This window comes from Neomonachus schauinslandi, chromosome 2 (assembly GCF_002201575.2).
Source record: "Neomonachus schauinslandi chromosome 2, ASM220157v2, whole genome shotgun sequence".
Taxonomy (NCBI): domain Eukaryota; kingdom Metazoa; phylum Chordata; class Mammalia; order Carnivora; family Phocidae; genus Neomonachus; species Neomonachus schauinslandi.
The window spans coordinates 68,428,801-68,441,311 of record NC_058404.1 but is presented as its reverse complement, the minus strand read 5'-3'; the positions used below and the strand labels follow the sequence as shown (position 1 = coordinate 68,441,311).

General features: G+C 40.2%; 1 protein-coding gene across 5 annotated transcripts in view; it reads left to right on the top strand.

Annotated features, from left to right (window-relative positions):
* Nucleotides 1–10,621, top strand: part of RAPGEF2 (Rap guanine nucleotide exchange factor 2) — a 242,243-nt gene extending 231,622 nt beyond the window's left edge. For 2 of the 5 annotated variants that reach the window (XM_044912856.1, XM_044912858.1), the window contains 6 exons: nt 1,322–1,474; nt 2,251–2,325; nt 3,604–3,829; nt 4,871–5,430; nt 7,418–7,723; nt 8,553–10,621. In XM_044912856.1, coding sequence (XP_044768791.1) covers nt 1,322–1,474; nt 2,251–2,325; nt 3,604–3,829; nt 4,871–5,430; nt 7,418–7,723; nt 8,553–8,578 — 1,346 coding nt within the window. In that variant the 3' untranslated portion in view covers nt 8,579–10,621. Of the gene's footprint in view, nt 1–1,321; nt 1,475–2,250; nt 2,374–3,603; nt 3,830–4,870; nt 5,431–7,417; nt 7,724–8,552 lie in introns of all 5 variants that reach the window. The other 3 variants (XM_021698714.2, XM_044912859.1, XM_044912857.1) reach the window with 2 other exon arrangements.
* The last annotated feature ends 1,890 nt before the right edge of the window (nt 10,622–12,511 follow it).

Here is a 12,511-nt window from a genome sequence, read left to right as displayed (position 1 = left end):
CCCTATCACAAACTGAGTTACATGTTTATTTGTCCACTATCTTATTAATATTTATATACTCCTAAATCCCCTGCAACCTTTTATTTCCTCTTTTACACTGAATTTCTTATATGGAAGTTTATCAGTCTTTCTTTTAGCTAAATATAGCCTATTAGCCAAACGCATAGGTGTGCCTGAGTATAAAGCACTTTTTGAATCTGTGTATAACGCTGGCCTTGGAATTCTTTCCCAAATCAAAACTATTTATTCATACAGTTTTAGTGTAGCTAACATTTTCATGCATCTTGGTTATATTAGCATCTATACATGTAAATAAAATATTGCTTTAAAAGTGGCTTTAAAAAACTGTGTTAAAACAAGATCAAATGCTTACATGAGGTGAAATGAAGGATTACATCTTTGTTAAATTTTACTGCCTCCTTCTTAATGGATTCTGTTAAGTTTAAGAACATTAAAACTAGCATTGATCAAGGTAGTGTCAGGCTATCATGCCTTTCCAAATATCTCTTTGTTGTTTAAAATAAGGTAATTGAGAGTGCCTCATAGGAATATTAGAGGCTTTGTAAAATATTTTAACGTGAGTACCTTATTTCTAAAAATAATTTTTTGGGGGGAAATCACCTCATATTGGTATATGTAATCCTTTTCCTTCTACACTCACCTTAGTTGATCCTATACTTGGCACTGGATCACTCCTCTGAAAATCATCTCCCCTGATTTCTGTGACACAGGGCACTTTCATGGGTCTCCTTCTGCCTTCTCTTTCATCTACTTATTTGATCAAATATTAACTGTATGGAATTCCTTAGAATGCTTTTATTCACTTTTCTTACTACTTTTGTTTATCTCTTGGCTCGTTAGTTTTCTCCCATCGTTCCCACTTCTCCTGAGCTCACATATCCAACAGTACCAAAATACCTGTTTGAGTTCACCAAAATACTCAAACTTGAATTCTAATAATAAATATGCGTAGCTGTATCACTTTCATCCTAAATTCTAATATTTTCAAGTTGTGCTTGTTTTTCTCTTCATTGTTTAATATATTGTTGAATAAAGATGGTGATTACTTTAAGATTTAGAATCTAAAGTAAAAATACCAAAAACGGTCTGTTTCTAGCACTCCAGCAGGTAGCAATCAGAAACCACATTACAGGTATCGTGTGCCTTCTGCAAGCTTACTGTTTATACCATGATGAGTACAAAGACTGTTGAGATTATAAATACATTGAAACTGAGTGTAATGTTAAGTCTTACAAAAAGATTTTAGTTATTAATGTTATTGCTTTTTCGTCTTGAAAATATGTATTTCTTTCTTTTACAGGCATAAACTCTCCACAAGCTTTAAAGAAAATTCTTTCTTTGTCTGAAGAAGGAAGTCTGGAGCGTCATAAAAAACAAGCAGAAGATACTATATCAAATGCATCTTCACAGCTCTCTTCTCCTCCCACTTCTCCACAAAGTTCTCCAAGGAAAGGTAGAACTAAATTACTTCTGTTTCCCTTTATAGTGATCTATAACATTTCAGCTATAATCAATTCCAGAGTTACATATTACATCATTTTTTATTAATATTAGAGTCATTTAAAATGATCTACTATGTAATCCCTAAGAGACTTTTTTCCCCCCTCAAGTTTATAAATTTGGAAGAATTTTGGTATTTTTTAATATTATATTTCTAGTAAGTAGTGTTAAACTAGATAAGGCCTTTTAAAACATTTAAGATTTTTATTGATTGTAAGTATGGAAATAATTCTTTTTGTACCAAAAGTTGTTCTAACTAAATATGATTATATAACAATAATTACAGAGTAGAGGACTTTAAATACATAAGAAAAACTAGTATCTTCCTGATTTATTTTTTCATTGTATTAACACGGGTCTTGATTATCTTTTTTTGTCGCTGTTTTATTTTTAAAAGAGATTAAATTTTATTTTAGGCAAACTCTCTCCCTTATATTGATGCTTTCTGAGATTACAGTAACAGTGGCTTTCTGCTGTATAACCCCCCGAGTTGCTCTCTCCTCCTCCCCTGTAAGTGAATGGGGGGAAGCCCGCCATAAATGGCCAAGACGGTTTTCTCTGGAGGAAGGCCAAAGAGATTAACAAACTGTTCGATTTCACTGACATGACAAATACCTTCTCAGCTTTGCTTTTTAGATATTTCAGACATCTGTGCATTTTGTGGGGTATCAGTCTCTACTGTCCTGGTTAAATGGATACATCTAAATTCTTTTCTCATCCTGTTGTTAGGTGGCAGTGGCAATCAGCTGAGATCTTTTGGCCCCGGGCAGCTGGACTTAACCAGTTCCTCCTCTTCTCTTGGAAGTGAGAACAGTAACAAGAATAACAATGCACCACGGACCTTTGGGATAGGTGGGGTTAACAGAACCAAAACTGGGGTGGGAAAGAGAGGAATTTTCTCATTATTAGTTAAGGAAAATGGGAGAATTCCTCTAAATGTCAAGTGCTCCATCTGAGTGGTGATTTTTTCTCAAGATGTTTGTGTTTTTTGTTTTTTGTTTTTTGTGTTTTTTTTGAGCAGACTGTTCAGCAAAGGCTATAAATCTTGTCTGTCAGAACTTCCAGTGTGGTTTATAAAAAGACTTCTTATAGATGAACACGTTAAACCTTATCAAGACCTGTGCAACCTTTAAAAAATAAATCAGGAATTAACAAGCTACTGAAAGGATGGGGAAGTACTATTTAGAGAGTACATTAGCAGGATTTAGGTGTTCTAGATTTAATTTTTTCATTAGGTACGTGGCACTGAAAAATTTGCATTGCATCCATATATAAAACCAGTATTTTAAGGTAACATGAGATCTATAGTAATGTTTAAAAAAATGAGTTCTGAGAAAGATTTGAATTTTTTTTCATTAAAAATATCAACACAAGTGTCTCTTCCTTTGTGACTTTCAAAATTATTTTTAGCAACAAAGGAGAGTTTTCCTTCAGGCGAAAAAATGTCCTTCGGGACATCTGTTTAGACATTGTGATGGTCTAGGGAGAAAAATGGAGATTTTGCACATTACATCCTTCAAAACAACTGGCTTTTATGTGATTCATCCAACATATTATTAATATTGAAAAACCAAAGAGGCCTTCTTCAGGTATTATTCTCATATGTCGCCTTTTAAAATTCTAACATAGATACTTCCAGTTGAATTACTCTATACCGTAAAGTTCAAAAAATTTAAAACTTCATGGAAGGTTACTGACTTTGCAGTTTGAAAAAAAAAATACTTTTAAAGTTGATCATAGTTCTTCAGTTTCTTTTATATAGACTAATAGTAGTGTAATTTATACTTAAAAGAGCTAAGAATAGTCGAGTAGTGCCCTGATTTCTGCAACATTTCCTGGCTCACATAACACGGTCTCTTTTTTTCCCTCCTTAATCTTTCATTAAGCATGTTAAATTTCATCTGAGTAAAAGTTTACCTTATCTCGGTCACCTGGTCTCCACAAGTAAAGTGGTTCCCCCCCCCCCCCACTTCAGTGGTGCTATCTTTGATCCACATTTTGGTTTTGCTTCTGTTTGGTAGACTTCAGGTTTTTGTTGTAAACCCACAGTGTCTAATGAATATGGTTGTATTTCCCACGCAGGCTACACCTTGGCTCCCAGTGGTACCGTGGATAATTTCTCAGATTCTGGTCACAGTGAAATTTCTTCCCGATCCAGCATCATCAGCAACTCTTCCTTTGACTCGGTGCCGGCCTCGCTGCATGATGACAGGCGCCAGAGGCATTCTGTCAGCATCGTGGAAGCAAACCTCGGCGTGGGAAGGATGGAAAGGCGAACTATGATTGAACCAGACCAGTACAGCTTAGGGTAGGCAGCTTTTCTTCCGTGTTTGGTTACATTCCTTCTCCCATCTTTACAAATGAGTCCTTTACTCCTGATGTATATTTCTACTATTTTACATAATGCCTAAGAAATGCTCTCTCATCCCAGTTTTAATTTTCAGAATTTCTAGGTTACTAAATGTCATGCTATTTTTGTTGTACACACTGCTTTTCTTTCTTTTTTTTTTTTTTTTTAAGATTTTATTTATTTATTTGAGACAGAGAGAATGAGAGACAGAGAGCATGAGAGGGAGGAGGGTCAGAGGGAGAAGCAGACTCCCTGCCGAGCAGGGAGCCCGATGCGGGACTCGATCCAGGGACTCCAGGATCATGACCTGAGCCGAAGGCAGTCGCTTAACCAACTGAGCCACCCAGGTGCCCCACACTGCTTTTCAAGTTAGGTTTATTCTTCACTGGAAGACCGTTATTCTTGGGGCGCCTGGGTGGCTCAGTCTTTGGGCATCTGCCTTCAGGTCATGATCTCAGGGTCCTGGGATCGAGCCCCGCGTCGGGCTCCCTGCTCAGCGGGAGGCCTGCTTCTCCCTCTCCCACTCCCCCTGCTTGTGTTCCCTCTCTCACTGTGTCTCTCTCTGTCAAATGAATAAATAAAATCTTAAAAAAAAAAAAAAGGGAAGACCGTTATTCTGTGCTAAAGGCAGAGAGGGTGGCTTTAGGACGTACCCCCCAGATTCTTTGTAGAAGCTGCCTTCATTGAAATCAGATTATGTTGAGCCATCCTTTAACCTCATAAGGAAAGTGTTCCTTTATTATAAGCAGGTGGTTGTTGTTTTCCTCCTGGATTTATTTTTTGGAAATGACAAGGTGAGCAAACTGGACGTAGCAGAACCGGCTATGAAAATACTGTTCAGTGGGGCTTTCATCCTCTTCCTGGGATGAAAAAAGCCACAAAGCCACCTTTCCCCAGGGGGAGGGGGGGGGAAGAAAAGGTATTTAGGTTTTATATCCTAGGTTTCTTAGTTAACAATCTTGCACTTTTTCTTCCTTTTCATTTCTTTCGACTGCTTAGGTCCTATGCACCAATGTCCGAGAGCCGAGGCTTATATGCTACAGCTACAGTAATTTCTTCTCCAAGCACAGAGGAACTTTCCCAAGACCAAGGGGACCGGGCTTCACTCGATGCTGCTGACAGCGGCCGTGGGAGCTGGACGTCGTGCTCCAGTGGCTCCCATGATAACATACAGACCATCCAGCACCAGAGAAGCTGGGAGACACTTCCATTCGGGCACACTCACTTTGATTATTCAGGGGATCCTGCAGGTTTATGGGCCTCCAGCAGCCATATGGACCAAATTATGTTTTCCGATCATAGCACAAAGTATAACCGGCAAAATCAAAGTAGAGAAAGTCTTGAACAAGCCCAATCCCGGGCAAGCTGGGCATCGTCCACAGGATACTGGGGAGAAGACTCAGAAGGTGACACAGGCACAATCAAGCGGAGGGGTGGGAAAGATGTTTCCATTGAGGCTGAAAGCAACAGCATGACCTCTGTGACCACAGAAGAAACCAAACCTGTTCCCATGCCGGCCCACATAGCTGTGACATCGAGTACTGCAAAGGGACTCATTGGTAAGCAGATTAGAGAGCTTTGTCGCATCTAACCTGTTTCCAAAGTAAAATCATGTGTTCATGGTTCTTTTCCTCGTTTTGTCCCACCCATTGGTGTATAGGGCTTCCAAATTAGCGGTGTGTTCAGGATTTTGAAATGAAGAGTAGTTAAGAGCTCAGGTTCCGTGGTCAGGCACATACAGATAGAGTCCAACATTCTAAACATTCAGTGAATTCTGGCAGTCAAGATCAGCAGATTATCATTATGGATGTTCTCTTGCCCATTAAGCTAAAATTATGAGGAAGGCTGCCCATTCTTTCTAAAGGAAGAATTTTCTTTAATTGAAACTATTTTAAATGTTCTATTATTCTGTATTTTGTTTTAAATGTTCTATTATTCTGTTTTGTTCCCTTGAAGTGTATTTAGAACTTTGCACTTTGCATGTATAAATCTTCCACTGACTTTGATTATGCAGACAAATTGGGCGCTAACCAAATCCTCTCTGCACCTTGTAGAACAAGGGAGAGAGTACAGAGGCCTAGGGATCTGGCAGATTGGGGTTTGAATTGCCTGTTGGCCACTTCACTAGCTTTGCGACATTGGGCAAGGTACCAAACTTGGCCTGTTTATTCCTATGTAAAATGAGCTGAATAATTTCTACTAATACAGTTGAGGTGGGGATTAAGGGAAATCTAGGGCGAGCACTTGGAACAGTGCCTGGCTAGGAATTCGTACGTACCTGAAACACGCTGTTCCTTTGCCGCAGCGCTTGCTGTTGGGAAGTCTTCCGTGCTCCCCCAGTCCTATCAGCTTGTAGTTTCTGGGGCATATTCAACATCTATGTAATCGCAGCACAGGACTATGTTACGGGATACGGAGCGAGAAACCCTAGAGTATCATCATTACAGACATCACTTTTTTTTTTTTTTTTAATGATTTTATTTATTTATTTGACGGAGAGAGACACAGTGAGAGAGGGAACACAAGCAAGGGGGAGTGGGAGAGGGAGAAGCGGGCTTCCCGCTGAGCAGGGAGCCCGATGCGGGGCTCGATCCCAGGACCCTGGGATCCTGACCTAAGCCAAAGGCAGACACTTAACCGACTGAGCCACCCAGGTGCCCCCAGACATCACTTTTATTAGTCAAGAAATTAAATTTGCCACATAAACAGTCATGGATAGATAACAGTTAATACCTCTTTTTGGGTTGTGATTTTTCAAGCATTTTTTTTTTTTAAACAAACTAATACTCAGAATTGTTACTGCAAAGAAAAGAATGATGTTCATTCCTAAAAATTGAGTCTGTGAGGTTCAAGAAAATAAAACTTTAGTTTTACTTGTCTTTACAGGGCTCATGTTCTAGGTCATGAACATTAATAAAAGGATTTTAAGAGAAATAACCGTATAGTTTAGGGTTTTTAAATTTGCATCTTTTTGGGTACCACTTTTCCAAATTTAATTCTCTATTTTCCAAAGTGAGGTCCAAGACCTGAAAGTAGCCTAAGGTTGATTTGTCTGCCTGACAAGAGTAAAGCTGGGTAAGTAAGTGCCTGGCAAAGATGGACTAGCCTGCCTTGACCTTGGGGCCGGGACAGAAGGAAGGAAACATTCACCAGGCACTACTAACATGTTCCACGCATACTACTGGGTACCTTTTCTGTTTTCTCTTTGCTTAATCTTTGCAGTAAACCCAAGGGTCCTTATGAGTCTTTTATAGTTAAGTACGAGGTTTGAAGGAGTCTGTTTAAAGATAACATTGCTTAGTTGCTTCTCTCGCCAATTATTTCACCCCGGAGAGAAAAGCATTGTGGTTATTTGGTCCAGTTACCACCCATTCCCTCGCCTACCATATATCCCCCACGGCTATCTCATACCACACACAATCACACCTGCGGTTACACTGTGTCTGCTGTCTCAGTAATTACTTGTATAATTTACCATGAACATTTGGGGGCACGAAACGTTCTTCCACAAAATGTTTCATGGCCGGTACCCTGTCTTTACTACAGTGCGGAAGGAGGGCAGGTATCGAGAGCCGCCACCCACCCCTCCCGGCTACATTGGAATCCCCATCACTGACTTTCCAGAAGGGCATTCCCACCCAGCCCGGAAACCTCCAGACTACAACGTGGCACTTCAGAGATCTCGGATGGTCGCCCGACCCACAGACACGGCTGGGCCTTCGCCGGTACAGCAGGCGCACGGGCATCCAGCCGGCGGCAGGCCCGTGAGCAAACCGCAGTGGCATAAGCCCAACGAGTGCGACCCGCGCCTCGCCCCGTATCAGTCTCCAGGCTTTTCCACCGAGGAGGACGGTACATACGCATTCTTAGAACCCTAACGTTAGCGGTGGTCACTTACGCGGCCTACTCTAAGCTTTCCAGGGCATTGGTTTTCTTAATACGCAAAGAGCAGTTTATATTCAGAGGTCCAGATTTAGGGTTAAAGCTGTCGAGTGTGTGAGGTTTTCTCATTTGTTTCTAATGGCTTAAGAAATACCAAAGTTTGCAGAGGGCAGCAATGTCATGAAGTGTGTACACGACTAGATTTCTTTACTAATTGTCAACGTTTTCTGTGGAAAGGTTGCATTTGGGCTTTTAATGAGTTCAGATGGAAGTCTGCTAAAGAAATAGACTTCTTTATAACTCTTTTGCCTTCTTTCTATAAATCTACCTGGCCATGCTGGAATGCGGATGACAGAGATCATCCCCTCCCCTTATTTTTTCAAGTTTAACTTGTCTTATTATGTAAATAATCATTCTGGAAAAAAGCAAAAGACAAAAAAGGAAAATTCTAATCCTGACGCTTGCAGCTGACCATTAGTTACATTTTATTATATATCCTTCTAGACTTTATGTGTGAGTATATATTATTTTAAAGTCACGTGCTGCTATGATTTATAATTTTCAATAAATTTTTTCAATAATGTTTCTATTTTATATTGTGTATATATATTTAAAGATATGAATCCTATGTATTTTGTAAAAACTCTTATTATTAATCATTACTTAGGTGAGTTATACTAAAGAAACAGCTATGGTATTTTTATTTAACCCATCAGCAAATGTGTTCTCTCTAGCGCAAGAAGCGACTCGCTTGCTCACTGATGTTTCTCCTTTCTCTCTTTCCTGGTTATGTTTGCAGAAGATGAACAAGTATCTGCTGTTTGAGGCACAGGCTTTTTCTGGATCCAGAGTCAGCCACCTTTAAAAGGAGAGCACAAGAAGACGTCCCTAGCAGCGGAGCCTTGGAACTCACATTCTGAGGCCGGTGGACCAGTTTGCCTCCTTCCCTGCCTTAAAAGCAGCATGGGGCTTCTTCTCCCCTTCTTCCTTTCCCCTTTGCATGTGAAATACTGTGAAGAAATTGCCCTGGCACTTTCCAGACTTTGTTGCTTGAAATGCACAGTGCAGCAATCTTCGAGTTCCCACTGTTGCTGCCTGCCACATCACACAGTATCATTCCCGATTCCAAGATCATCACAACAAGATGATTCACTCTGGCTGCACTTCTCGATGCCTGGAAGGATTTTTTTAAATCTTCCTTTTAGATTTCAATCCAGTCCTAGCACTTGGTCTCATTGGGATAATGAGAAAAGCTAGCCATTGAACTACGTGGGGCCTTTAACCCATCAAGGAAGACAAAGAAAAACAATGAAATCCTTCGAGTACAGTGCTTTGTCCACTTGTTTACAATGTCTTTTTTTTTTTTTTTTTTAAGAAATGAATTGAAAGATTGTGCTCAGAGAGTAAATGTTATATCCATTTAATGATTACAGTATTATTTTGAACCTTTAAGTCGGGTTGCCAGCCTGGGTTTCTGAAAAACCAAATATGCCGGACAGGGTGTGGTCACAGCGAGGAGAGGGAAGACCTGGCTTGCGACCCTGTCTTCCCGGGTCCATCTGGCCTCACCTGTGAAGTGCCCTATCCTGGAAGTAGAAGAGGTTAGCCAATTACGTAGATACCAAGACGCCTCATCCACTCCTTCCCCAGTGGGTGGGGTTCTTCTATAAAACTGTTTGCACATGGCCAGGGGAGGGAGATGGGACTCTTGTGTCCTGTGTCTGAGCCTTATGGAGTGCAGGGCGGTGTCATTGGAGGGCGGGTCCTGCTCCCTTGAGATGGATGGCAAACCCCACTTTTTTTTAAGTTATGTTTCTTTGATTTTTGTTAAATTAGTTTTAGGGATTTTGTTGTTGGTGGTCGTTTTTAAAGAGAAACGTTCATAACTGGATAGCCCTGCAGTGAAAGCAGCTGGGGTATTGGAGCGAAAGCCCGCTGTTAGTACTGCTCGGTCAAGACAGCCTCCCTTTGTTGAACTGGCATGAGGGAAGAAGCAAGCCTTTAACGTGATAAAAGAACAAAAGCTCGAAAGCCGTTGAGATACGCCAGCCTTTGCAAGGTGGGTTAGTCACCCAAGACTAACCTGTAAGTGGCTTTATGGACACTGCAGATAGAGAAGGCCTCCGTGTAGCAACCACCTGCTCACAGCTGCTATGAACCCGATAATGACCGAAATGACCCCTCCACTCTATTTTTGTGTTGTTTTTGCACAGACTCCGGAAAAGTGAAGGCTGCCAATCCGAGTAGTACTCAAATGTGAGGAACTGCTGGTCTTGGATTTTTTTTCCATTAAATTCAGCTGATCATATTGATCAGTAGATAAACGTAAATAGCTTCAAATTTTAAAAGTCAAATTGCAGTGTTTTTTCACTGTATCAAACGATGTCCGTGCTTTATTTAATAAATCTCTTCTGTATCATGGCATTTGTCTACTTGCTTATATATTACATTGTCAATTATGCATTTGTAATTTTACATGTAATATGCATTATTTGCCAGTTTTCTTATATAGGCTATGGACCTCATGTGCAGATAGAAAGACAGAAATCTAGCTCTACCACAAGTTGCACAAATGTTATCTAAGCATTAAGTAATTGTAGAACATAGGACTGCTAATCTCAGTTCGCTCTGTGATGTCAAGTGCAGAATGTACAATTAACTGGTGATTTCCTCATACTTTTGATACTACTTGTACCTGTATGTCTTTTAGAAAGACATTGGTGGAGTCTGTATCCCTTTTGTATTTTTAATACAATAATTGTACATATTGGTTATATTTTTGTTGAAGATGGTAGAAATGTACTATGTTTATGCTTCTACATCCAGTTTGTACAAGCTGGAAAATAAATAAATATAACGTAAAGCCTTTTGTCTATATCCTTAATGAATTGTGCATGCTTTTTATTATTGAAGTGTAATAAGGCTCTTGGGTCTCACTGCAGGAGCAAGTCCTCAGGAGGCCAAGGAGATTTATAATCTATTTAGCGTAAAAACTGACCAATGGCCTGTTCTTTTAGGTAGCTCTCTGTTGATTCAGAGAAATTAACGTCACAAACCCAACCATGTTCAGAATTCAGTGTTTCTTGAGATTCAGTGAAAAATAATGACGATGATCACTACATAGTTACAGAGCATTTGTCTCTTCTCAACCCTTTTCCAATAAAAATCTCTGTGGGACATAATGTTTTAATTCCCAGTATACATCCTGAGAAACAGGACCTCGGAGAATTTAAACTGTCCTTCAAGATCATGACCACTAGGTTAAAGGTACAATTTAGCTAACGATTTCAGACTTCTAATGAGTACATAAAAATGGTTGTGTCTAAGAGTTCTATTATTGGGTAAGTTGAATCATGTTCCAGCCTATCAGAAGGGCATTATACTTAAAAAGGTAAAAATCAGGTAAGCAGCAGCAAGCTATTGAAGCACACTTTGAAACCAAGGACTCGTTTCTTACCCGGCAGCATGCATAAATACAAGCAGTACCCACCACTCACCGGGAAGCGCCAGAGGCTGGAGCGGAAGCATACAGGAGCACGTGGGCGAGATGTGAGAAAGTCCCAAAAGGAGTCAGGAGCTTAGTGCCGACACTAACGTGGCCACTGGCCAAACCTAAAAATCTTCCTGAGGCATTTGTGCTAGCTATCTTGGTGAGTAAATTTTGAAACTCTGTCCATGAAAACAATTGGAGAATTAAAACCAGTAGCTTCAACCATTGCGTCTACAAAATGAAGGGACGGTGTGTACGTGTATTATGTGTCCGCCTCCATCTTTTCCCCATGAAACCCATTACTCAGGAACACTCTTACCAAACAAAAACCTATGCTTTATTTAATGCAATGCTCTATTTAAATTTGCCGTTCAAAAAGCTTAATTTTCTCAAATGTGGTTCAAAAAAAATCTGATATTAATAAGCTCTTCCTAACTTTTTTGTATTCTGCTAAAAGCATAGGAAAATGACAAATCAGCCACAGTGCCCATCATTAACACTTTGATGTTTTAGGTTACCTTCAAGTAGCCAAAGACTTGTTTCTGCCTCAGGGCTTCAAGAAGTATGTGTTCATCAGATATAATCGATAGTAGTGAGTTTAATCTATGTCATATTAATAACAGAACTTGGCCAAGTTTTAGGAATGTCGTAGAAAGTACTTTGTTGGCAAACATCTGATGCTCTAGTCCCTAATCGGAGAAGCCGCACAGGCCCGGGTCTGTTTCCACACATCCCAGTTAAAGCCCTCCAAAGATTCTCCAGAGCTTAAATCCATTTTCATCTGTCGGGGAAGTGTAGAGTTTATGCTCACTTATGCTTTAATACATTTTATCTCCAGGTCACTGATAATATCTCCCCCAATGTTCCTGAATGATGCAAGGTTCTGAGCATGCATTTAGCAACAACACCTGTTAGGTCAGGGTCCTGATGTATTAATGCATTACTGCACTTCTGTTTTTGTCAAAGCAAATAGGAAGCGGAGTCCTTGATTCCATGATATAATTCTCTTTTAAAAATAGCTTACTCAGGGTGCCTGGGTGGCTCAGTCGTTAAGCTAAGTCTGGGTGGCTAAGTCTGCCTTCAGCTCAGGTCATGATCCCAGGGTCCTAATATGGAGCCCTGCATCAGGCTCCCCTCTAGGCGGGAAGCCTGCTTCTCCTCTCCCACTCCCCCTGCTTGTGATCCCTCTCTCGCTGTGTCTCTCTCTGTCAAATAAATAAGTGAAATCTTAAAATAAAAATAAAAATAGCTTACTCAAAGGAAAAGTG